General features: G+C 48.2%; 3 protein-coding genes across 4 annotated transcripts in view; 2 read left to right on the forward strand and 1 right to left on the reverse strand.

Annotated features, from left to right (window-relative positions):
• The window catches only part of SLC22A23 (solute carrier family 22 member 23), a 110,668-nt gene extending 99,366 nt beyond the window's left edge, over positions 1-11,302 (forward strand). For both annotated transcript variants that reach the window (XM_083747269.1, XM_083747270.1), the window contains one exon: positions 10,128-11,302. In XM_083747269.1, coding sequence (XP_083603395.1) covers positions 10,128-10,164 — 37 coding nt within the window. In that variant the 3' untranslated portion in view covers positions 10,165-11,302. The remainder of the gene's footprint in view (positions 1-10,127) is intronic.
• PSMG4 (proteasome assembly chaperone 4) lies at positions 1,001-7,150 on the reverse strand. Its single transcript, XM_083747465.1, has 3 exons — positions 6,901-7,150; positions 4,253-4,328; positions 1,001-1,817 (listed from the first exon to the last, which is right to left on the reverse strand). Exons 1-3 carry the CDS (start codon positions 7,111-7,113, stop codon positions 1,696-1,698), a joined length of 411 nt encoding a protein of 136 aa, XP_083603591.1. The 5' UTR covers positions 7,114-7,150; the 3' UTR covers positions 1,001-1,695.
• An 8,604-nt stretch (positions 11,303-19,906) lies between the features above and the next one.
• Positions 19,907-25,714, forward strand: LOC310848353 (tubulin beta-2 chain). Its single transcript, XM_083747369.1, has 4 exons — positions 19,907-20,077; positions 22,118-22,226; positions 22,679-22,789; positions 24,427-25,714. The coding sequence occupies exons 1-4, from the start codon at positions 20,021-20,023 to the stop codon at positions 25,485-25,487; spliced, it is 1,338 nt and encodes a 445-aa protein (XP_083603495.1). The 5' UTR covers positions 19,907-20,020; the 3' UTR covers positions 25,488-25,714.
• The last annotated feature ends 646 nt before the right edge of the window (positions 25,715-26,360 follow it).

The raw sequence follows: 26,360 nt of genomic DNA on the forward strand, positions 1-26,360 counted from the left end.
CTTCGTCAGGGGCACTGACTTGGGTCCCGGGTTAAAGGTAAAGGGACCCCTGACCATTAGGTCCAGCCGTGACCGACTCTGGGGTTGCGGCGCTCATCTTGCTTTATTGGCCGAGGGAGCTTCCAGGTCATGTGGCCAGCATGACTAAGCCGCTTCTGGCGAACCAGAGCAGCACACAGAAACGCCGTTTACCTTCCCGCTGGAGTGGTACCTATTTATCTACTTGCACTTAATGTGCTTTCGAACTGCTAGGTTGGCAGTAGCAATGGGAGCTCACCCTATCACGGGGATTCGAACCGCCTACCTTCTGATCAGCAAGTCCTAGGCTCTGTGGTTTAACCCACAGCACCACCCACATCCCTGGGCCCCGGGTTATGGGTGCCCAATGACTGCCGTGACGCGTTGTGACGTCATGACATCACGTGGCGGCGCAGCATCACTTACAAGGCCTTGTAGGGTCTCTCAGAGGTTATGTCCAAGGTCTTGTGAGGCCTCCAAAATGACTTCCAGTTTCTACCAGAAGTTGCATTCAGAGGCCTGGCAGGGCCTTCAACGTCCTCTGGGAGGCTGCATTGGGGCTCCAACGTGACTTCCAGTAGAAGCCGGAACTCGCAGGGACAAAGAATTATGAAGCGTTAAAATCGAGATGTGGAAAATATGGAAAAAAAACGAGGAGAAGCAGGACTAAGATGTGGAGATTTGCTTCAGAGATCCAGACCGTGGGGCGCCCCGAAAAATTAATAATTATAATTTGGATTATAATTTGGTCTTTTTTATTTTAGTTTTTTATTTTAATCGAAGTATTATGATTGGATGTTTCTTATTGGAAAATCAATAAAAATGATTTAAGAAAAGAAAAAAATCAGAACTCGCATATGAGGTGCTAAGGTGCATCGCGTATGAGGTGCTAAGCACACCCCCCCCCAAAAAATTGTGGGTTTCTGACACCCAAGGCCCCCTAGACCTGGCGCCTATGGACTTCATTTTATTAATGCCCAGATGCTGTAGTAGCTCCAATAGTTTATTCCTGTTGTTCTTGTGGGAAAGCAAGATTACCTCCCTCTCATTTAAAAACAAAACAAAACCCACAAAGAACAGGGAACTTGTTAACAGAATCACAGCAAGAAGCACTAAATGACTCCACTAGATTCATGCCAGCAGTACTTCCTCTTACAGATGCAACTCAATATGTTTACTCCTTCCCTATTAAGACAGGGCTGTAAACCTGTTATAGGCCATACCATTTAAGACTGCAGGGGAGGCTCACATGATTTAACGTTCTCTCTACAATAAAATGCAGTACCTCCTTGCACAGAGGAAACTGGCAGTCAGCCCTTCTCCTTGCCATGTGGTTTTTGATAGGAAGGGATTTGTTTTTCTCAAGATAACTGGATTTCCTGAGTCCCCCATGGTTGAAGTGGTACTGCCCTGGAACAAGTTAGCCTCATAATACACTAGAAGCCAGAAGGAAGCCATAGTGGGAAGAACACAGATTGTGTTATCATGTGTGTAGTTCCCAGCACATCCAGTAGATGGCACCCTCAGCCAAACCTTACAGCTTCTAGGCCTGATACAAAAAGCAAATGAAGTTCACTCAGTGACAGGAAAAAAGCATGTCATCCCATTCATTATTTTAAAAACAAATAAACAAAAAACACAGAAACAAAAATGCAGGCACGCCACAATGATGCAAAGCTAAAACTTGTCTGGAAATATTGCCATTTCCTCCTTGATTCGGTTTTCCACAAGTAGTGTGAAGCTGCTGTCTGTATTTTGAATATTATAGCTGACAAAAATCTGCTTTCTCGTCTTGCTGGCTGAAAGAAAAACAGATGCAAAGACTGAGCAAAAAAAATGAAGGAGCTAATGAAAAATACATTTTTGTTCTTGTTGTTTACTCAATTTAGTTGTGTCTGACTCTTCGTGACGCCATGGACCAGAGCATTTCAAATCCCACAGGAGGGTCAGCAATTGGTTAAGGGGAGGAGGAGATAAAATAACCTAGTGGCATCTGAAGTAAGCTACCTGTATTGATGCTGGCATCCTTCTGTCTCAAGAGGTGAGGTCAAACTGCTGTGTTAGCAACACCAAAGTGACTTCCCTGGGGCGCAAGCCAGGGTGGTGTATATGGAGGTCCTGGCCTGCCCAGGAGACAAGACCCCTCTCTTGTCCTCGCTGATGTGGTCCAAAGGAGAGCAGAACAAGACGTTTGGCACCAGCTTGGCTGCAAGAGTTGCCAGAAGGAGGCGTGTAAGGCGCCATCCAACCGCCTTAGGGACTCCGCTCCCAATGTGTGTAGGGTTTACTCCTTAGCCTTTTCTTCTCCCAAAGATGTCTTGCAAGGCAACAGAGGTTTAGCATCAAGAGTTTTCCTTCACCTCCTTCCCAGGTGGATCTGCCCCTCGCTTCCCTCTACAGCACGTGCAGACAGTGGCGTAGCGTGGGGGGTGCAGGGGGGTCCGGCCGCACTGGGTGCAACATCTGGGGGTTAGGGTTAGGGTGTGCAAATCCACGGGTTAGGGGGTCAAATTACTTGCCTTGCCCCAGGTGCTGACAACCCACGCTACGCCACTGCGTGCAGAAACTGCCTTCTTGACCGTTGGGACACAATATTGGTCTCATCCACTCAATTTGCAGGAGCCTGTCTTCGCATGCAGGGGACGTCCCTAACTTGCCAAGGGTTTGAGATCCATCGACTACCCTCACCGGGTTTAGCTGGCCAGTCAAAGCCATTTCCTGGGTGTGTCCACTGTCGCATGCTGATGGCTTCTCGGAGCCACAGATGAGAGCTGAGTGCAGGATGGGGACCAGAGGTGGGCAAACTACCCCAGAAGGAGCATGACGTGTCCTCCAGCAGAGGTACTACACCTCCCTTCCCCTAACACCCCAAACTATCTGAATAACTCAGAATGAATATGTTTTAAAAAGAGCCCACACTGCCATAGGCTTATTTCTCTTCGATTGTGCTACAGGAAGAGCAGGGAGCCATTTTCAGCCTGAGGGCCACAATCCCTTCTGGGGGCCAGATCCCCGTGCCAAAAGTGGATGGTAAAGGTAAAGGGACCCCTGACCATTAGGTCCAGTTGTGACCGACTCTGGGGTTGCGGTGCTCATCTCGATTTATTTGCCGAGGGAGCCGGCGTACAGCTTCTGGGTCATGTGGCCAGCATGACTAAGTCGCTTCTGGCGAACCAGAGCAGCGCACGGAAATGCCGTTTACCTTCTCGCCAGAGCAGTTCCTATTTATCTATTTGTACTTTGATGTGCTTTCAAACTGCTAGGTTGGCAGGAGCAGGGACCGAGCAACGGGAGCTCACCCCGTGGCGGGGATTTGAACCACCAACCTTCTGATCGGCAAGTACTAGGCTCTGTGGTTTAACCCACAGCACCATCCGCATCTCTAAAGTGGATGGAGCAATGGATATAAATGTTAAGCTTTGGACAGTAAAATTGTTTAGACACATACCCCTCTATATCCTCCATCTAGGCAAGCAAGCAGCATAACCAGAGTCCAAGGACCCATTCCAGCCAGACAAATATACTCGAGGCAGATGCAAAGCAGAGCTGGAGAAGGGTGAGACCTAGGCAGAGGGTGCATGCCTGGGAAGAGTCCCAAGGGAGGCCGGGCGGGGGCACATTTGACCTCCACGCCTACAGCTCCCTGCTCATGTGTCAGGGGCAGGCCAGCAATAAATCACACTGAGTAAGTGGAGTTAACTCTTTGTTCAAGGATGCAAGGTCTGCTCAGGAATGCCAGGCCTAATGAGCACAGCAACTCTTCTCGGAAGGGCTTGCCCCTGTGTGGCAGAGATTAAAGGTCCCCCTGCCTTTCCACAGCTCCTACCCAAGCAATCTTAGACTGTGCCTGCGTGAAGCTAACTTCACCTTCTTGGTGCCTCTCCTGGTTCTGGTGGACCGGGGGGCGGGGGAGAGAGAGCGGAGCTGGTTACTGCAGGAGAGGAGACACATGACTCCAGCCAGACTCATCTTTGCCTCTTGGATGCCCTCCTCTCCTTCTTCTGCCTCTGCCTCTGATTCTGGACTTCTCTCTGCCTCACACTCTCCCAGCTCCCTGTTACCTCTTCAGCTTCTGACACTTCCGCCTGCTCCCAGTCTTCTCCCTCTGACCCACCACCAATCTCCAGGCTCTAAGCCTTTTTCCCTTGGGGGGGGTTCCCCAGCTGGTGCCTCCCACCAGTCCTCTGCATCCAGCCAGACCACGGCAGGTTTAAAGGTGCACACAATTACGTACCTAATTTTTGGGCTAGTGAATTGGAGGTGCTGCTGGAGGAATCGCCAAAGAGTAAGGTAGATGCTGGAATGGAGTCCTAGAAAGAAAGCAAAAAGGGGTGGTGAGTTTTTCTCCATCCTCCACGAGTGACTCTCTTCTTATCTCTTAAAGATACGAGAGAGAGATAGAGAGAGAGAGAGAGAGAGAGAGAGAGAGCGCGCACAAGAGATACTTGGGTCATGGCAATTTAAAACAGATCACAGACACAAGTAGAGCCATCAGAGCCTGGCCTAGAAAAATGTTTCCATGCTTCTTAAATAGCTGCACAAGACAACTTTAAAAGTCTGTCCTATTACTGAGATCCAGCTAGCAGAGAAACCCAAGCCTGGTTTTGGAGGGAGGTATACAGAAGCATTTCACTCAGCACTGCTGTGGGTTGAGCTCCCGTTGCTCGGCCCCAGTTCCTGCCAACCTAGCAGTTCGAAAGCATGTCAAAGTGCAAGTAGATAAATAGGTACCTCTCCAGTGGGAAGGTAAAAGGTGTTTCCGTGCACTGCTCTGGGTTGACAGAAGCGGCTTAGTCATGCTGGCCACATGACCCGGAAGCTGTACGCCGGCTCCCTCGGCCAATAAAGCGAGATGAGCGCCGCAACCCCAGAGTCGACCACGACTGGTCAGGGGTCCCTTTACCTTATAATACATCACTGGTCTTCAGCCAATGCCTTGCAGCTAGATCTAAGGTGTGTCATAACAGGGGCTCTACCACTATGCAAATATGTGCAAAAGATTAAGAAGCAGGGCCCCAGGTGCATGTTTTGGTTAAAATTGGGTCTTGTGTCTAAAAAGGTTGAAGATACCTGCTATATATCATTAACCAGAATCCAACCGCAGTGCCACAATATCCCTTTCAGGCTGGAGTTATGTCACTTCTGTGCTACACCTGTCACACAAACCCCTTCAAGATTAGCTGGAGAAGGACTCAGTCACTCCCTGGCTACGGAGTATTTTGCTTCGTATCCTACTTAAGGAAAGCTCAGCAAGCAGAATTCAAAATAAGCAGAGATCCAGAGGAACAGAAAAAGGCCTGTGGCTGCCACATTAGCGAGAGAGAGAAAAAAAGATGCACTTGCTTGTAATAACTCTTGACCCTGTAATGTCAGAAGAGAAACTTGTGGAAGAACCACTCAAGCAAACTTCACCTGCAAACTAGCCAAGGGTGTCCGACTGGACCCAGGAAATGAATCTTCCTTCAAATACGGTGAAAGGGACAAGCCATTACATATCTAAGAAAGGGAAGGGGGGCCAGGCTGGTGAAAAGCTCCTTGTTCTTTTTGCATTTCATATCCCTCTCACCTCCCCTACATCCTGCAGCTCCCACAACTCACTGTGTGTGTGTGCGAGCGTGTGTGCACAGTGCTTTTATCTGGGGGGACGCAGGGGGACGCATACCCTTAAACATCTTGTGAATCTAAGTTTGGTCTCATTGAGGGACAGTGTTTCAATATGAATAGGAAAATGAGAGTACCCCTAAACATTTTTTATTTTTTTTAAAAAAGAGCACTGTGTATATGTGTGTGTGTGTGTATGTGTATAATGAAGTGGACCATGAACCAGGAATCATAGAATCATAGAGTTGGAAGAGACCACAAAGGCCATCGAGTCCAACCCCCTGCCAAGCAGGAAACACCATCAGAAAAACTTATACCTTAATAAATTTGCAAGCACCCCATGCATTTACAGCACCTGCCTTTCCCCAAAGGATCCTGGGAACGCTATAGTTTGTTAACTGTGCTGCCCGCTCGTTTGTTAACAGTTCTAGGAATTTTTCTTCTGCAAGGGTAAACTACAGCTCCCAGGATCCTTTGGGGTGAGTGGAAGAATCATCTGCTTTAAATGTCTGATGTGTCAGCAGCTGCGCTTTCCGGATCTTAAAACACTCCCATTAACTGATCCTATTAGGAGAATAGGATGGTTGTGGACATCATCATCATCAAAGCCTCTGCATGCTTCTCCGGGGAGAGGGAGAAGAAGCCCGATTTGAGCCCGGGGAAGCTTTTCTCCGCGCACGTCCTCTCCACATCGGGTAGCACCATGGCTCTCTTTCCGTTTCCAGCCTGCAAAGAGGGAGGCCAGTGGTGCGACGGCGGGACGGGGGAACGAAGGAAGGAACGAATATTTAATTGCATCAGCCATAGCAATGCGATATACAAAGAATAGAAATAAAAAGTCACATTATATAAAACACATTTGAGGGGTTTGAATCCATAGTCAGAGAGTGGATCTGATTCTGATTGCCCCAGCAATGCGATATACAAAGAATAGAAATAAAAAGTCACATTATATAAAACACATTTGGGGGGTCTGAATCCACAGTCAAAGAGTGGGTCTGATTCCGATTGCTCCAGCTAAAAACCTTGCAACCTTTGCTGTCACCTGCTCATCTTGACTTGCCTGCCAAGAGAAAAAGGACAGTGTGGCAGGGGCTGGGCCACCCGGAATGGACAATAAAAGAGGGGGATAACCTCCATTCCTCATGTCTTTTGTGCATGCGCCACCGATCCGCGACGGGGAGATGCGAAGTTGCAAGCAACGCATCTTCCCCGCCCCCCCCGGTCCCACCCCCCCTCCTCCAACACCGGGGTTCAGAGCATCCGAGAGAGGGGACTCACGCGCGGGGTGCACATGGCCACGGCCAGGTTGCCGAGTTTGGGCTCTTCCCCGACCCAGAGGAAGAGCGAGTCCCGCAGGCGCATGGCGTGGAAGTGCACCAGCTGCTCCGACAGGCGCCCGCAGAAGTTGTGCACCGAGATCTGCTCGCCCGCCGCCCCCATAGCCGAGACCGGCTCGGCGGCCTCTTCGCCCGGTTCCGGCAGCTCCTCCATTGCTGCAGTTCAGCCGCCGCAGGCAGGCCAAAGCAAGCGATCCCCGAGCCCTTCCGGCAGGCTTTTCACTTTCAGTTTGTCAAAGGCGGCCAAGTTGGGCTCGACTCCCCTTTTATATATATATATGTGTGTGCCCGTTCAGACGGCGCTGAAGGGCGGCTGGTTTTAGAGAGGAGATCAAGCCCAACTTCCTTTCCTTTTGTCGGAAGGCCAGGATAATGGGAGCTAAAAAGTATTCGTTTACAGGGCTGGATTTAGGTTTGATGCGGCCCTAAGCTACTGAAGGCAATGGGGCCCTTTATATGTCCAGCTGTCCTTTGTCAAAAACAAGTTGTCGCTGTTTTTTGTGTTGAATATATGCTATATGTATTGAATATATGCTATATGTGTTGAATATATGCTATATGTATACACAAAACGCTGTATGTGGGTTTTATTTTATTTTATTTTTTTATCTTATATTTTGGAAATGTACATCCAGGTTTTTTTCCCTTTAAATCTTTGTGGGGCCCCCAAGAGAGTGGGGCCCTAACCTATAGCTTGTTTAGCTTATATGTAAATCCGACACTGACTGTTAACTATCATAGCCTAATGGATTATTGCAGTGCTTTTAAAAAAAATATGTTCAGGGGTACTCTAATTTTGACTCCAGAAAAATCACCATTTTGTAGTTCAAAGTGGAGGAAATAAGAACAGCACATGGACAAAAGTAAAAAAAATAATCATAAAATGTTTAGGAGTATGCGTACCCCTGTGTCCGCCCCCCCCACCGAGAAAAAAGCACTGGATTATTGAATATTGCTTTATTTCAGGGGTGCACAACCTGACACCCTCCAGATGTTATTGGACTACATCTCCCATCATCCCTGATCACTGGCTATGCTTGCTGGGGCTGATGGGAGTTATAGTCCAGAAACATCTGGAGGGCCACAGGTTGTGCATCCCTGCTTTATTTGATAAAAGTTGTTTATTTTAAAGTTATTGTGACTTGGGTCAGATTGTTATGTGTTGGAAGCCACCCAGAGTGGCTGGAGCTACCCAGTCAGATGGGCGGGGTACAAATAATAAAATTATGACTATTATTATTTCCAATTTGGCGGAGGGTGAGGCTTACAACCATGTGAGGTCTCCAAAAACAAGGGAAGAAAGTGTGTTTGTGTCATAGGCTTTATGGACTTGCTAAAGTTCAGGTGCAAGCTTTGAGTTGCATATAACTCTCTTTCCAGGATATACCTGCTGAGCAGAAAATGAAGATGAGATCATAGATTTCCGAAGTGTCTGGACTAGATGCAAATCCAGTAGTTAAATGTTCACAGCAAGGTCTAAACTGTGGTTCTGACTGTGCTTGCTGTGGAGGGTGTGCACTGCATTATTTTATCTAATGAGATCATCTGAACATAACCCTGTATGGAAAGTTTTAAATGTCTGGTGTTTCGTTATGTTTTTATATTCTGTTGGAAGCCGCTCAGAGTGGCTGGGACAACCCAGTCAAATGGGCAGTGTATAAGTAATGAATTATCATCATCATTATCATCATCATCTCCAAAGGTGTTTTGCGGCAGAGTTCTAATTACACAAAAAGTACAGGTAGTCATGTTGGTCCAGTTAAAACAACAACAACTCAAAGCTGAATGCTTTTTATTAGACTAAGCCTAATGACCCATCTCATGAGCTGAAGGAAAAGTACTGGAGAACACAAAAGACTGCTCACAACTTTGTGACATTCTGGTTGGCCCTAATAGGGTATTGCCCTATTGTGGTTTTTCAGTTTGTCCTAAGTCTGTTTTACTGAGAAGCTCAATGGCAGTTCAATAGGAATTACTCCCCAGTAAGGCAAAGATCCTGTGTTCAAGTACAGCCCTTTTCCTATACATAGTTAGAATACACCTAAGCCTTGTTACACAATCCACTGCATAGGTGTGTTTCAGATCTTACAAGGAAGTACCGGTAAGGTCTGGGTTCAGTGAAACTCACTTCCTGGAAAATTTGCATAAGATAACAGCTTTAATCTGGTAACTTGGCAGTAGCTTTTCACAGAATGGTCCCCCTCCCTTTTTTTATTAGCTATCGCCCATCAAAGAACTAGCAAAATATGGCTCTCTTTTTTAAGACCTCTTAGGTTATCCATGCTGTAGTTCAGACCAACTTGCAGCCTAACCTACGTCACAGGGTTGGTGTTTGGGACACAGGTGGCGCTTTGGGTTAAACCACAGAGCCTAGAACTTGCCGATCAGAAGGCCAGCAGTTCGAATCCCCGCAATGGGGTGAGCTCCCGTTGCTCGGTCCCTGCTCCTGCCAACCTAGCAGTTCAAAAGCACATCAAAGTGCAAGTAGATAAATAGGTACCGTTCTGGTGGGAAGGTAAACGGTGTTTCCGTGTGCTGCTCTGGTTCGCCAGGAGCGGCTTAGTCATGCTGGCCACATGACCCGGAAGCTGTATGCCGGCTCCCTCGGCCAATAAAGCGAGATGAGCGCCGCAACCCCAGAGTCGGCCACGACTGGACCTAATGGTCAGGGGTCCCTTTACCTTTACCTTTTTATAATCTGTTTGCTTACACGCCCACTGCTTTAATTCCTTTCCTGAAAAAAACGGCGGGGGGAGAGATCTGCAACAAATCAATTGGTTCTGTGGAACATCTCAGAGTGTAAATGTCAGACAGGCACCAGCGATCTAGAGGAGTGATGTCTCATCTGACCACTAGATGGAGCATACTTCTTATTCCTGCCTGGGGTCTCTTGCCTGTTATAAATATTAATGAGGGACCCAGGAGTTGCTGATTCAACTTTTTCTCTGTTCCTGTGTGCTGAATTTAAAGGGGAAATGTGTCTATTTAAAGATGTACCCTTGCTTGAAAGAACAATCCTGTAAAATTGGCACTACACTGCCTTAACAGAAATAACCAACAGTTATTTCTGCAATCTCCATCCTCCTTTTTCTAGTGGCTGTGGTTTTGAGGGTTGCCATCGTTCAGAAATTCACCTTGTTCATTGTGACTTTTTCTTTTTAATTGCAGGGATGTGCCTTCGTGTACGTTTGTGCAGAGAAAATAAACAGAGCTTGCATGTGTGAGATGTCCAGCAGAATGGGAGGGGAACAAGCTACTCTGCAGAACAGGGTGTAAACTCCTGAGTCGTGGGTGCTCTTCAAGCTGGCTGGTGGTCCAAAATAGAGGTCACCAGCCCTTTTCATGTCCAGGGGCACATTTGGAAGTCTAAGAAGTGGAAGCCAGTGTGGTGTAGTGGTTAAGAGCGGTGGACTCATAATCTGGGGAACCGAGTTCGCGTCTCCGCTCCTCCACATGCAGCTGCTGGGTGACCTTGGGCTAGTCACACTTCTCTGAAGTCTCTCAGCCCCACTCACCTCACAGAGTGTTTGTTGTGGGGGAGGGGGGGAAAGGAGAATGTTAGCCTCTTTGAGACTCCTTCGGATAGTGATAAAGCGGGATATCAAATCCAAACTCTTCTTCTTCTTCAAAGAAACTCAAGGACACCACAAAATACCTATTTCACAGAAGTAAAAAGCTGGGGAGACCCCACCCCAAAAACACAAAAAACCAGGCAAAACATCAACACTCCCCCTAATAAATAAAGCTGACAAAAGGAAGCCCCTTCCTGCAAAAAAAACCTGTCACAGATCCAACCAAAAACAACAACAAAAGCAGGGAGAGCTCATTTTAAACAAAACTAAAAATTTGAAAGCACAAGGAGTCTCAAGGGACACCAGGAGAGTATTTGAGGGTTCCATAGTGCCCACAGGCTGTGCTCCCCCACACACACATGGGGGTACTCAATGGTACACAGTACCGGCACCCCCTTTTTCCAGAAGAAAAGCACGGCCCACAGGCACCAAGTTGGGGACTCAACCACTAAACCAAAACAGCTACGTGTTTTCCTCGCAGGGGAAAATGTTGAAAGCAATTTACATAGTTTAATAGCTACTGACTGAAAATTCCTGTTAAGCTGGGTTGGTCTCCTGATGGCTGGAGAACTCAGGTTTGAGCATGAGATACTCAGCAGAGCATGGAGAAGGTCACTCTTCGGACTTTGGGGGAAGGGAGCAGAGCAATTTGAATGTAGGGATGCAAATTAGTAGCTGAGTCCATTGTTTTTTGAGATTCTGCTGCTTGCTGTAAGTAAGCTTCCACTGTGCTCTGCTTGCACATGTTTAAATAAAGCAAAGATCCCTTAAGTCCTCGGTGCTTTTTTCATCCTGGCTTGCTGGAACTTCACACCAAGTGGAAGTGGACTTCAATTCTGGAAAAGAAAGTTTGGGAGGCTATCCTTGCCACCCTTGTAGCAAACTAAGGCCCGGGGGCCGGATCCGGCCCAATCACCTAAATCCAGCCCATGGATGATCTGGGAAACATTGTGTTTTTACATGAGTAGAAGGTGTGCTTTTCTTTAAAATGCATCTCTGGGTTATTTGTGGGGCATAGGAATTCATTCATTCCCCCTCCCAATATATAGATAGATAGATAGATAGATAGATAGATAGATGATAGATGATAGATAGATAGTCTGGTCCCCCACAAGGTCTGAGGGACAGTGGACCGGCCCCCTGCTGAAAAAGTTTGCTGACCCCTGGCTTAGCCCCACCAGTTCTTGCTGTTGTACTTTTGCCACATTTCTCAGTCTTGTGAATGAACCTATTTCTACAGAGAGGTCATTGTCTAAACCCAAAGAATCAGAAGGCTACACATGTTACAGCACTTGCGGTACCCACCCATCAACAGATGGTGGCTGTTGCCATCTTTGATGTACTGGTCACCTGATGATATGCTGGTCACCTGTTTTGTGGTCAGGAGAGGGGAATGGGGGACTGCTTTGAATTCAGCACCTGTTCTTCCCTTCCTCCAGCTGGCGATCAGTGCTGTTGTAAGGGGTACTAAGATAACCTATAGAAAGGAAATAAAATGCTAATGGCACTATCCTATCAGAGACAAGTCATGCTGAGTTCAGTAAGGCTTGCTCCCAGGTACTGGTAAGTAGGTACAGTACAGGGTTTTTTATTTATTTTATTGAATTTATCTACCACCCTATACCAAGAGGTCTCAGGGCGGTTCACAGAAAAGATCACGATATATAAAATCAAAATAAGAACACACACACAATGAGTCACATTTAAAAAGGGTATAGGATGTCCACCAGGTCAGCCAAAGGCCTAGTTTTTTAAAAAATGTTTTTACTTGGTTCCTAAAGGTGTATAATGAAGGCGCCAGGCGAACTTCCCTGGGGAGAGCATTCCACAGACAGGGAGCCACTGCAGAAAAGGCCCTGTTCTTGTGTTGCCACCCTCCAGATCTCTCGACGAGTTGCAGCATATGTAATGCTGCTATTACTTAAGTCAGAAACCATTTTTATAATATATGTCCAGAGAATCTGTCACTTCTGACTGACCTGGATAAAGGAATTTACACAATCACCTTTGTGTCTGGTATTGCAGCCATGTGTGTGATGAGGAAAAGGCAGCAAAATTAATTTGGTCTGTAAGTTGATTTTAAGCCAACTTTCGAAGAGATGTCTTTTTTCAATGTATGCGAGAAATAAGACAATTCTATATTCTTGGCATAGCAGCTAGTCTTCATATTCTCTGCTTTTAAGCAAGGGAAGAATGCAGCCAAGAATGAAAAGGTTACAGGGCGTTGGGTGGCAGAGATCCTGTTTTAAATGCAGTTTGTTTCCAAGACTAGGCTGGTTGCCTAGGAAACTGCAGAAGGTGGAATCTGATGGCCTGTATGGCCAGACGGAGCGTCAGAGCTGTGGGAAGACAATGAGGAAATCGGTATTGAATATGATGGTGCATCTTCTCAACATATATATGGAAGTAGCGTTTAGTGTTTGTTTCCTTTAAAGAGCACATTCTGTTTCCAATCACTTCCCCCAGAAATAGGGGGGAAATTAGGTAAAGTAAAGGTAAAGGTACCCCTGCCCGTACGGGCCAGTCTTGACAGACTCTGGGGTTGTGCGCCCATCTCACTCAAGAGGCCAGGGGCCAGCGCTGTCCGGAGACACTTCCGGGTCACATGGCCAGCGTGACATCGCTGCTCTGGCGAGCCAGAGCCGCACACGGAAACGCCGTTTACCTTCCCGCTGGTAAGCGGTCCCTATTTATCTACTTGCACCCGGAGGTGCTTTCGAACTGCTAGGTTGGCAAGCGCTGGGACCGAGCAGCGGGAGCGCACCCCGCCGCAGGGATTCGAACCGCCAACCTTTCGATCGGCAAGTCCTAGGCGCTGAGGCTTTAACCCACAGCGCCACCTGCGTCCCCAGGGGGGAAATTAGGATCTTTTAAATGTCACTCTGCTGATGGCATTCGGAAAATTAAACCCACCTACTACAGCTGCGAGAAGGTAAACGGCGTTTCCGTGTGCAGCTCTGGCTCGCCAGAGCAGCAATGTCACGCTGGCCACGTGACCCGGAAGTGTCTTCGGACAGCGCTGGCCCCTGGCCTCTTAAGTGAGATGGGCGCACAACCCCAGAGTCTGGCAAGACTGGCCCGTACGGGCAGGGGTAACTTTACATTTACCTTTTTTACTACAGCTGCATTGGCTTAGGAATAATGTGAGTGTTGGGAGTATAGGGTGTTAGGGGAGGGGTAGTACCTCTGCTGGGGGACACGCCGTGCTCCTTCTGGGGTAGTTTGTCCACCTTTGGTCCCCATCCTGCACTCAGTTCTTACCTATAGCTCCTAGGAGCAGTCAGCACGTGACAATGGCCACACCCCAGGAAATGGCTTTGACTGGCCGGCTAAACTAGCTGAAGGTAGCCAACGGGTTTGAAACCCGCAGCTAGGGACATCCCCTGTACTTAAAGACCGGCTCCAGCAGATTGAGCAGACAAGACCATCAGTGGGTCCAACAGTCAAGAAGGCGGTTTCTGCACATGCCGCAGAAGGAAGTGAGGGGCAGACGGGGCTCATCAACCTGGGAAGGTAGCCCTTCTAGGAGAAGGAAAACTCAGATCCTAAACCACCACTGCCTTGCAAAATATCTTTGGGAGAAGAAAAAGCTAAGGTGTAAACCACGGGTAGGCAAACTAAGACCTGGGGGCCGGATCTGGCCCAATTACCTCCCAAATCTGGCCCACAGACGGTCTGGGAATCAGCATGTTTTTACATGAGTAGAATGTGTACTTTTATTTAAAATACATCTCTAGGTTATTTGTGGTTCCTGCCTGGTGTTTTTACATGAGTAGAATGTGTGCTATTATTTAAAATGCTTCTCTGGGTTATTTGTGGGGATAGGAATTCATCCATTATTATTTTTTTCAAAATATAGTCCGGCCCCCCACAAGGTCTGAGGGACAGTGGACTGGCCTCCTGCTGAAAAAGTTTGCTGACCCCTGGAGTAAACCCTACACAAATCTGGAGTGGAGTTCCTAAGATGGTTGGATGGCGCCTTCTACGCCTCCTTCCGGCAATTCCCGCAGCCAAGCTGGTGCCAAACGTCTTGCTCTGCTTTCCTTTGGACCACATCAGTGAGGCCAAGAAGGGGGTCGTGTTAGCTAGGCAGCCCAGGACCTTCATACACGCTGCCCAGGCTTGCGCCCCAGGGAGGCCGCTTTGGTGCTGCTAACACAGCGGTTTGACTTCACCCCCGGAGGCACACTCCATTGCCTCTCGAGGCAGACGGATGCCAAGAACTCTGGGTGTCATCAAAGTTGCACTGTTAATTATATAATAGGCCTTTTCGGGAGTGGTGGTGAATCCAGGACTGCAGTTTTGGGTTTGGCTGATCCTTGCCGCCACCAAGATGACAGGCCTGGAAAGTCCAGTTTTTTAAAGAGGCGACCTACACAAACGAGTGCTGCTTTTGCTCAACTCTCTTTCAGACTGCAGGGGGTTAAATGCCCTTTCAGACACTCCCTCCCTTTCTTTCTCCTACAGGAAAACCTCTGCCTACATGTGCATGTGTTGGAAAGGCAGTTTGTCAGGAATCCCAGCACATTCAGACACAGCAAAATACAATATCCATGGAGTGCTGTTCTGTGGTTCCCTCATATATCTAGAGGAAACATGTCAAACAGAAGATGTGTGTATCGCAATAATAGACCAAAATTGGCTCATATGCAGCAGAGAGCATCCTATGCTGTCTGTATAATCAATATTTGACAGTGCTGTATTGAGTATATAAGGCAAGGCAGGATTACTCTGTTCCTTGGAAAAGGAATAAAGAATATCGTTGACAAAATTCTATGCTCAGGTCTAAAAATTTGCTTTGCAAATAAAACAGCAAAGTCTTGTCTCACAAATATGGAAAACATGAGGTTATACATACCGGTAGGTGTCTCTTGATAATACTTTTATTTTTACACTTGATTTTAGCCAAAAGGCCAAGAAGCTGTGCTCCTTCACACTCCCATAATAATAATAATAATAATAATAATAATAATAATAATAATAATAATAAATACCCCACCCATCTGGGTATAACCTTTTAATCTTCGGCCCTTGTTTCTATCTTTTAAAGTATGCATGATATAATCACCTTTTAATTACTAGGGTTATTTTATCCCTTACCTGTTTTAAGTCAGTTTATTTGTTGTTGTTTTTTAATCTTATGCTGGTCTGTGACTGAAATAAAATTGAATACTGATACTTTTATTTTTATTTCAATTTCTTCCAATTTTTTTTGGAAATCCTGTAGTCTGGGAGTTGTGTCACTTACAAAAGGAATATAAGGGTGTTTTTAAAACAAAAAAACAAAAAAAAACCAGCCTGGTAGTTTAGCAGAATATCTGACACTTTTTAATTATATATTGCTCTATTCCATTTTAGAACGCTTGTATGTGTTGGTGGTTCGAATCCCTGTGACGGGGTGAGCTCCTGTTGCTTGGTCCCTGCTCCTGCCAACCTAGCAGTTTGAAAGTACGTCAAAGTGCAAGTAGATAAATAGGCACCACTCCGGTGGGAAGGTAAACGGTGTTTCCATGCGCTGCTCTGGTTCACCAGAAGCAGCTTAGTCATGCTGGCCACATGACCCAGAAGCTGTACGCCGGCTCCCTTGGTCAGTAAAGCGAGATGAGCGCCGAAACACCAGTCAGCCACGACTGGACCTAATGGTCAGGGGTCCCTTTACTTTTACCTTTATGTGTTTTAAGATTATACGGACTTTTATCTGCTACAAAATTGCATTTTCTATTTGTTGTAACTTGCCCTGGGATTTCCTTGAGAAGGGTGGGTAATAAATCTTATAAATGATAACCAAGAATTGAAAATAGTGAATACTCAAGGGATAAGAATTGGTAATTGGCTTCTTAAGTAGTAAGGAGGAGCATTAAATTTCACCCAATTTTATTTGAAGGCCAATTCCACTTATGTTCAGTGAGGCTTCACTCCCAAGCGTAATCTTGGATTTGCAGTTTCGCTTGTCTTGTTTCTTCGGAAGGAAGATCCACTGTGTTCAGTAAGGTGGATAGTTTTATGGGAATGGAGAATAAGCGCTATTAAATTCGGTGGATCTGCCCCACCCCCGGAGTAAACACACGGACCAGATCGAAACGTGATACAGTTATAGTTCTAGCTGGCTAGAAAACAAAGGGGGGAAATAAGCTGCTCCTTTTAGCCACTTGCTTTTGTTGTTGTCTGTCTGCTGAGCACACAGAAACAGAATGAAACGCGTTGCCTCTGTTAATAGCAGGTTTGAGATAAAGCGCTGCTGCAACCAGCCACTCAGGCTGCGTTGCGAGGAATATGGTGTGATACAATTCACGCCCTCTGTCTTCCGTTCCTCCACAGGCACAGCAGCAAAATATGCAGGAGAGCAAATACCAAACTGTTACCCCCTGGCTTGGATCGTTTCATCCTCTTTGCAGGGAGGGAGGGAGGAAAAGGCGGAGTTCCCCTCCCAATGACGATCTGGCAGAAGGCAGCCGGCAGCCCTGAGTCACCCCGTCCCGATATTATGTTGCTCGAAAGCAGCTCCCTTGCCAGCTTGAAATGTATCCTCTCTTCCCTGGAAGATGGGAAGCTGACCTCATCATTGTCTCTAGAACACCGGGCAAGGCGTAGACGGGAAAAGAGAAGACGCCGATTAGCAACAGTGTTTATTGGCTGGGAAGGAAAGAAGTTCTGCGTAATCAGAAAAGACTTTAAAAATGAACACAATAGCTTCTGAGACCTTATTTGCAATCATCATCATCATCATCATCATCATCAATTAAAATAAAAAAAACCATGGCGGTGAATAACATAACATCAGCAATAAAATTATACCCACGAATCGCACTGCAAATCAAACGAGATTGATGCATCTACATAGCTGAATCGCTCCTCAGGGAAATACTGGGTGAGCCGTTTAGATTACCCAGGTCATGTAAAACGCTCCAGACGGAGCAAAAGATCTTCTTGAGACTGGTGACTGAATGCATTTGTTCTGGAAGCAGCCTCACCCTTTAATGATGAATTATCCGGCTGGCTGAAATTCATCATTTCCTTTTGTTTTTTTGAAGGTATGCGTGATACCTAGACAGCATCCTAAAAAGCAGAGACATCACCTTGCCAACAAAGGTCCGTATAGTTAAAGCTATGGTTTCCCCAGTAGTGATGTATGGAAGTGAGAGCTGGACCATAAAGAAGGCTGATCGTCGAAGAATTGATGCTTTTGAATTATGGTGCTGGAGGAGACTCTTGAGAGTCCCATGGACTGCAAGAAGATCAAACCTATCCATTCTGAAGGAAATCAGCCCTGAGTGCTCACTGGAAGGACAGATCCTGAAGCTGAGGCTCCAATACTTTGGCCACCTCATAAGAAGAGAAGACTCCCTGGAAAAGACCCTGATGTTGGGAAAGATGGAGGGCACAAGGAGAAGGGGACAACAGAGGACGAAATGGTTGGATAGTGTTCTCAAAGCTACCAGCATGAGTCTGGCCAAACTGCGGGAGACAGTGGAAGACAGGAGTGCCTGGCGTGCTCTGGTCCATGGGGTCACGAAGAGTCGGACACGACTAAACGACTAAACAACAACAGTGCATTGCCTTATATCTTGCTTTTGATCCAAGGAGCAAAGAGAATCAATGCGCTTATTTGGCTATGGTCCGAACCAGCTTTTTTAAAACTTCTTATTCCAAATTATTTGGAGCATTGTAGCTGGGATGAGAAAGGGCCTTACGGGTTTTGTTCAGTTGTATGACCAGCTCCTCCTCATTTTGTTCACGTGAACTAGCCTGCTTCCAGCCACACGCAGTGCCAACCCAGATATAGCTGTGGATCTGACTCGAGAGCTTAAAAGGCGCCGTGGTCCTTGCCTCCTCCCACCACCACCTTGCTAACAGGGAGACTCGTCCTCATTCAAGTCACCCACCGTTATGCAGCCACCCCACTGGTCTCGCTCGCTGATAAACACGCCCAGACTCGTGTTCCGCCTGCAGAAATGGGGAGCCAGGCAGGGGAGAGAGTGGCCCAGGCCTCAATCTCGGGAAAGCACATGGGGGAAAGGACGGCCGAGAGAAACTGCAGCAGAGGCCGCGCCCGAGCGCGCTGCCTGCCTGCCTGCCTGCCTGCCACCTTGCAGCGTTAGCAGCTGCAAACGGGGGGCGGGGGGGGGGGGCTTCTCTTAAGAAACAAAAGGAGGGGGGGAGCCGGAGGGCGCGGCCGGATGCTGCAAATGCCGGAGCCCTGCGCGCAACAGATTCTTTTTCTCTTCCCTTCCTCCTCTGTCCCTGACCCCATCACGTTATCTTTTCTCACTGGGGGAGTCGAGAACAAAGCCACTCCACTCCATCCTTTAAAAGAAGAACAAGAAGAAGAACAAGAAGAAGAGTCGGGGGATGTTTCGATTCCAAGTATATTTCAGGGGGAAAGTCCTGCTGGAGACAGAGAGGGAGGAGGATGGAGGCTGTTTCTGTTCCTCCGGTCCATTTCAACTTGAAGCTTCCAACCGCCTTTAAATACATGGGGCGTCGCCAAGGAGGGGCAGGGCGTAGCTAGGATTTTTGTTAGGGGGCAGGCCTCTTGTTGGGGAGGGGGGAGAACTTCAGTTGGCTATATATTTTTATTTATTTTGTTGTTGTATTTACTAATTGTATTAATAAAATATTAACTGTGTTTATTAATTATACCGCCCTATACGGGGCCCTCAGGGCGGTTCACATAATAAAATAAAGATATAAAACCAAAAAATACATAATAAAAATAAAACAACGACCCAATAGGCCCCCCCTACAAAAAGCACATTTTAAATGGGCATAGGATTTTTATTGATTTTGGGTGGCAGCTGCCCCACCCTGTCCCCACCCCCGCTACTCCAATATACAGTACAGTGGTACTTCTGGTTAAGTACAGTGGTACCTCTGGTTACGTACTTAATTCGTTCTGGAGGTCTGTTCTTAACCTGAAACTGTAGTTAACCTGAGGCACCACTTTAGCTAATGGGGACTGCCACTGCGCCGCCGGTTTCTGTTCTCATCCTGGAGCAAAGTTCTTAACCCGAGGTACTATTTCTGGGTTAGCGGAGTCTGTAACCTGAAGCATATTTAACTCGAGGTACCACTGTATATATATCAGAAAGAAGGGAGAGGAGAGATGGGTCAGCAATTACGATATGACAGACAACCTCGAAGCAAATGTCTGAGTGCATTCTAATAAAAAATAAAATCAACCGGGGGTGGGGGAGAGGGGATGGACGGACTTCTGCGGATCCGTCGTCTCCCCCCGTCCCCCCCATCCGCCGTCAGCTACTGGGAGCATTACATCACCCGAGCCGAGGAGGCAGCTGTGAATGGGAGTAGGTGGGGCTTGGGCTGCAGAAAGGCGGGGATCGGCGCTCCCCGTATAAAAAGCAGCTCCCGGCCGAGGCGCTCCCTGTTGCTTGTTGCCGGTGCAGAAGAGAGCCGAGGTCAGGCAGGTGGGCGCGCCGGAGGCAGAAGCGGCCAGCGAGTGGGGGGTCAGCCCGGAGTCAAGCCGTCGCCATGCGTGAGATCGTGCACATCCAGGCCGGCCAGTGTGGCAACCAGATAGGGGCGAAGGTATGGTCTGGACAGGGGCAGGAGAGGAAAGGGGGGCGTCTCTATTGTTACACGCGCTGCAGGGAGTCGCCAATTCCAGGCGTTCCACGCGTCTCTAACTCGGGTGGGGTTCAATGACCTCGGCCTCCTGCGCATCGAAGGAGCCTATTCAGCAACTCAGCATTTTCTCTCTCTCTCTCTCTCTTTTTATGTCTTCGTCTCACAATTTTGAGAGATGTATTCTTCACCACCTCTACCCCCGCTCGGGTCTGCTTCCTCGACGGCGCGTTCATCCTCTGCTGCAGCCGGTTCCTTTGTTACACGCCCCTTGCGGAGGGGAGGGAGGAGAATAGAAAATGCTGGTCGCGTTGGATAGTCCCATTCCTTGCCTTTGATGTGTGAGCTGCTAGCAGGAACCGGCGCTCTAATAAGGGGTCTAGAAAAAGGCGTTTCCTCATCCCGCCTTGTTGTAGGCACTTCGTGCTTTGAGTCAGCGCTCATGTCACAAAGACACACACACACACACACACACACACACACACACACACACAAAATACCAAATCCGGGTGGTGTTGGTTTTTTGTGTGTGGATGGGACAGGATCTGGTGCTTTAACAATTTTATTTATACCCCGCCCATATGGCTGGGCTTTACCAGCCGCTTGTTTTATTTTTGACAAGTAAGGGTAGCTGATAACTCAATTCCCAGCCACACCCTCAATTCTGGTACAGAGACAATATAGCTTTCAGTAAGTGGGGGGGGGGTCCTATAGTCATCTCTAGGCTCACTGGTATCCTCTCTTCTAATACGGTATTGGGCTAGATTCTGCAGTAAAGGGGATTTTAAGGTTCAATGAAAGGTACACCATCTCCATGTTGCTTCCCTTGTGTAGGTAGATTGTCACAGGTGCTTTCTCTGAATTCAGTTTGGGAAGATCATATGAGCCTATTATTTTGAGCTTAACTTACTTGGGGATCTGGTTGCCCCAGCTGGGCTTTCTGCTTCCCTTTTGTGGAAGGGAACGAAGAAATACTGAATTCGCTTTGAAAATATTTAGAGTTGGCGCTACCACCTTGGCAGGCTATGCAGTAATAGTGTGGTCCACGCAGCATGTATCTCGCGGCTCTCAAGTGAATGGAAAGTGGTCTTTAATCTGCGACATTGCAGGGCATTTTTCTGTGAGCATAAAGCACCCCCCCCACACACACACACCTTAGACCTTAGTGCTTGCTCAGAAAACATTGTCACAGATCTGGGGACACATGCCCAATGGTCCTTTCATAAGGGAGTTTCCCTAGCAGCTTCTAAGCTTACCTTATCAAGGATATGAAGCAAAGAGTGGCTTTCTGCTGCCATTTTGGTTATGATCATGGGCGGAGAGGCTGGTGCTGGTTTGGTTTTGTGTTTGAGAGAACAGCACCAGGAGACAATAGCCTTTTTAGCGCCGCTAAGGTGGGGCGCAAGTGGGTGTGTACATGGGCTTGGTGGCACCTTTTCCTCCCCACTCCTGCACACAACGAAAGATCATCATTCAATTTTTAAATATGGTTAAAACTGCACAAACCCAAGCACATTCAAGACAGAGGCTTGAATTACAAAAGATAGTGCAGAGGAAATACCAATAAACATAAGGAGTGATTTTTTTTTTTAAGGAAAGCAGTACTGAAGACTTTTCTGCAGCCATCCTTTCCTCACTGCCCACCATGCAACGTATTTCACAATTATAAACGGAGATTTTAAAGAGCTGTCAATGGCATCCTGGTGCATTGTGGCTTCCTTTGTGGGTTGCATGTGGAGTATTGCAGCGGTGCTGTTTCTTTGTGCTTCGAGCTGCTGTCAAGGCAGCCACCTGGGCTGCCAGAGCTGTTAAGCGTTTGCCTTGATCTGCCTCATTTCCCACGGCAGAAGCTCTTTTCAGCTGGGAATCTGGCAGCCCTGACAACGGGATTTTGGCAAGGCGTGCCAGCAAGCGGCATGTGGGGGTTTTGGGGGGGGAGGGGGAGTCAGCCTTCTAGGCATTTCAAAGGCAGTTGCTAATAGCTCTCCAAAATTCCCATTCCAGTTCTGGGAAGTCATCAGTGATGAGCACGGAATTGACCCCACCGGCAGCTACCACGGAGACAGCGACCTGCAGCTAGAGAGGATCAATGTCTACTACAATGAAGCAACTGGTAACCTTGGGGAGGGAGCGGGGTGTGTGGGTGTGAGAGAGAGGGAGGGAGGGAGGCCAGGGAGGAAAGCTGCTGATAGATTCTTCAAAAAATGTCACGGGCACTGGGAGAGCAGCAAGCGTGACAAAACCCTGGCAAGCCGGGGCCTTTAAGCAGCTACTGAAATCCTTGGCAACGCTTTAATGCCTACTTAAAATTCAAGCCTGGTTTCATTAGGCTGTTCCCTTTAAATCTGCACCTCCCCCACTCCTTTTATCTGTTTAGAGAGTTGCTGTGTCTCTCCGGTGAATAGTAATGAGGTTGCCAAGAGCATAGGAGCTGCCTTGTGTTGGGTTTTGTGCAGATTTCCCTCCCCTCCCCAGCCCACGAAATCTGCTGACAGCAGGTCTGTAACGCTGAGTGTCTTTTGTCGCTGAGTGTCTTTTGTCGTCCCTCCACCACCACCACTGCAGGTAACAAGTACGTGCCCCGTGCCATCCTTGTGGACTTGGAGCCTGGCACAATGGACTCGGTCAGGTCTGGACCTTTTGGGCAGATCTTTAGACCTGACAACTTTGTCTTTGGTAAGTGTTTCATCATGGCTGTTCTAAAACGGGTGGCCCAAGCGAAAATGAACTCAGAAGCTCAGGTCCTCTCTACCTAGATCAAGGGTTTGCTGGCTAGAAATCTACCGATCTGTTCCAGATCACCTTCAGTACCTCCTCTTCTCCTCCACCAAGCGAAGCATGAGTGCTACAGTCAGCTTGGCTTGAAGCCAATTGGCATTCACTTCCATCAGCATGTGCGGTCCTCTTTAAAGTTGTCAGGCATCATTCTCTGCGTAGGGTTCTGCCATTATGAGCTTTCACAATAGGAGTAGGATGGGCAAGTATGCATTTCCTGTTTCCCCTGTATTGGCAGAAAAATGGGTCAAGGGATCATTCCTGCATCTCTCCCATGGTGAAATGGATGAGATATTCCAGGATTTGGGGCATATGGCCACAAGAGAAAGGGCAGCCTTCTCTCCCTTAACCAGAACACACCATGGATAGCTCAGTCGATAGAGCATGAGACGCTTAATTGCAGGGTTGTGAGTTCGAGGCACACGTAGGGTGAAAGATTCCTGCATTGCAGGGAGTTGGACTAGATGATCATCGATGTCCCTTCCAACTCTACAGTTTTATGATTCCATGTGTCAGGGGCTGGCCAGTGTCAGATGCCAGAGACTGGTCTGACTCAGACAAGGAAGGCAGGCAGTCACAGAGCAGCCTTTAATGAGGAGGAAGGGGGTAATTGCCCCCCTTCCTTCAGTGTTATCAGTAACAGAGAGAACAGTATCTGAAGAAGTGTGCATCTGAAGAAGTGTGCATGCACACGAAAGCTCATACCAAGGGTGTGTATCTGAAGAAGTGTGCATGCACACGAAAGCTCATACCAAGAACTGACTTAGTTGGTCTTTAAGGTGCTACTGGAAGAAATTTTTTTTGTTTTGACTATGGCAGACCAACACGGCTACCTATCTGTAGAGAGAACAGTAGATTAAGAAACCTCGCAGTCAGAGGAGGAGGAGATAGACAGCCCTGATAAAGTTGCTAGGCAACCAGGAGGGAGGGAGAGTTTGGAAGGCTCTTACTTTGAGAGCGGCGAGGATGTTCCTCCCTCCCCTCGGACTAGGAGGCAGGAAATGGTTAAGTAGCAACGAAAGCAGAGGGGCAGAAGGACAGGGAACCCTCTTGCTGCAAAAGGGGAGGAGATTCAGAGTGAACAACTGATACTCTGAGAGAAGTTGGCTCAGTGCCGCTCTCTTTGTGTTATTGTAAATAGACTATAAACCTGTCAGAAGCTCATTAATTCTTATTGGAAATTCCTGTCCATATCTGCAGACCTGACACTATGCTAGATTGACCATGGATCCCTGTTGCATGCAAATTTCTTGGCCATGCGGTTTAGCGTTTGCATGCAAATAAATATTTGGAGAAGATATATGAAGGAAATACCAATGTTCTAGCACTTGATGGATTGCTTATCCAAGAACACAACAGAACCATTTCTTAGGGCTGTTACAGACTGTGCCCCCCTGAAGAGGTCATAACCAAAATGTAAAAAGAAATGCACATTTAGGCTCCAGCTGGTTTGCTTTAGCAGTTCCACCCTTTATGCATTGAAAGTGTTGGCAGCTGTAGCTTCTGCTCGTTCATCACCTTTCTGCTTCCTCCTCTAGGCCAGAGTGGTGCTGGGAATAACTGGGCCAAGGGCCACTACACGGAGGGAGCTGAGCTGGTGGACTCTGTGCTGGATGTGGTAAGGAAGGAGTCAGAGAGCTGCGACTGCTTGCAGGGCTTCCAGTTGACCCATTCCCTGGGCGGTGGCACAGGCTCTGGGATGGGGACGCTCCTCATCAGCAAGATCCGGGAGGAGTATCCCGACCGGATCATGAACACGTTCAGTGTGATGCCGTCCCCTAAGGTGTCGGACACAGTGGTGGAGCCCTACAATGCCACGCTGTCCGTCCACCAGCTGGTGGAGAACACGGATGAAACCTACTGTATTGACAATGAGGCCTTGTACGATATCTGCTTCCGCACACTCAAACTCACGACTCCGACATATGGGGACCTCAACCACTTGGTGTCGGCCACCATGAGTGGCGTCACCACCTGCCTGCGGTTCCCTGGCCAACTGAATGCCGACCTCCGCAAGCTGGCTGTCAACATGGTGCCCTTCCCTCGCCTGCATTTCTTCATGCCTGGCTTTGCTCCCCTCACGAGCCGCGGAAGCCAGCAGTACCGGGCCCTGACGGTGCCAGAGCTGACCCAGCAGATGTTCGATTCTAAGAACATGATGGCGGCCTGTGACCCGCGCCACGGGCGCTACCTGACGGTGGCGGCCATTTTCCGGGGCAGAATGTCCATGAAGGAAGTGGATGAGCAGATGCTCAACGTCCAGAACAAGAACAGCAGCTACTTTGTCGAGTGGATCCCCAACAACGTGAAGACGGCCGTGTGCGACATCCCTCCGCGAGGCCTCAAGATGTCCGCCACCTTCATTGGCAACAGCACAGCCATCCAGGAGCTGTTCAAGAGAATCTCTGAGCAGTTCACGGCCATGTTCCGCCGAAAGGCCTTCCTGCACTGGTACACCGGAGAGGGCATGGATGAGATGGAGTTCACAGAGGCCGAGAGCAACATGAACGACCTGGTCTCCGAATACCAGCAATATCAAGATGCCACAGCGGACGAGCAAGGAGAGTTTGAGGAGGAAGGCGAGGAGGACGAGGCTTAGGATGGTGGTGGTTTAGTGCAGTGGGGCAAGTTTAGTGCAATGGGGCAAGTGTTTTGGGGCACAGTCTGTTCAGCTCTGCTGATGCATGCTTTTTCAGTTCAACTTGGTGCTTTCTCTGCTGGCTTTGTCAGCAGATTTACTCGTTGTGTAACAGTAGTTGCAAAAGAGTTATGAAAAAGTCTTCTGTCTAAATGTCTGATACAAACATAAAAGGCATTTGTGTTTCACGCTGTTGTCTGGATTCTTTTATTGTGTTGTAAAACTGCAGAGCCGAAATGAAGCCAAGTCAGGGAACAGTGGGAAATTATTATGCTACTTCTGCAACAGAAGTGTTGCAGCCGTCATGCAAGTAAATAAAATGTGAATGAACTGGACCGATTATCAGAATGCTACATACCGTATTTTTCGCCCCATAGGACGCACTTTTTCCTCTCCAAAAATGAAGGGGAAATGTGTGTGCGTCCTATGGGGCGAATGCAGGCTTTCGCTGAAGCCTGGAGAGCGAGAGGCATTGGTGCGCACCGACCCCTCTCGCTCTCCAGGCTTCAGGAAGCTATCCACAAGCCTTGCTAGCCCTGCGGGAGTTCCCGCGGGCTCACAAGGCTTGCGGGCAGCAGCCTGCAGCCCCGGCGAGTGTCTGCAAGCCTTACGCCCCTGGCGGGAGGTCCCGCCAGGCGCGTGAGGCTTGGGGCGGCAGCAGTGGCGTAGCGTGGGGGGTGCAGGGGGCCCGGCCGCACCGGGCACAACATCTGGGGGTTAGGGTTAGGGGGCGCAAATCCACGGGTTAGGGGGCGCAAATCCATGGGTTTGGGGGCGCAAATTACTTGCCTTGCCCCGGTTGCTGACAACCCATGCTATGCCACTGGGCGGCAG

The sequence above is a fragment of the Podarcis gaigeae genome (assembly GCF_964106915.1).
Source record: "Podarcis gaigeae genome assembly, chromosome: 7".
Lineage (NCBI taxonomy): Eukaryota > Metazoa > Chordata > Lepidosauria > Squamata > Lacertidae > Podarcis > Podarcis gaigeae.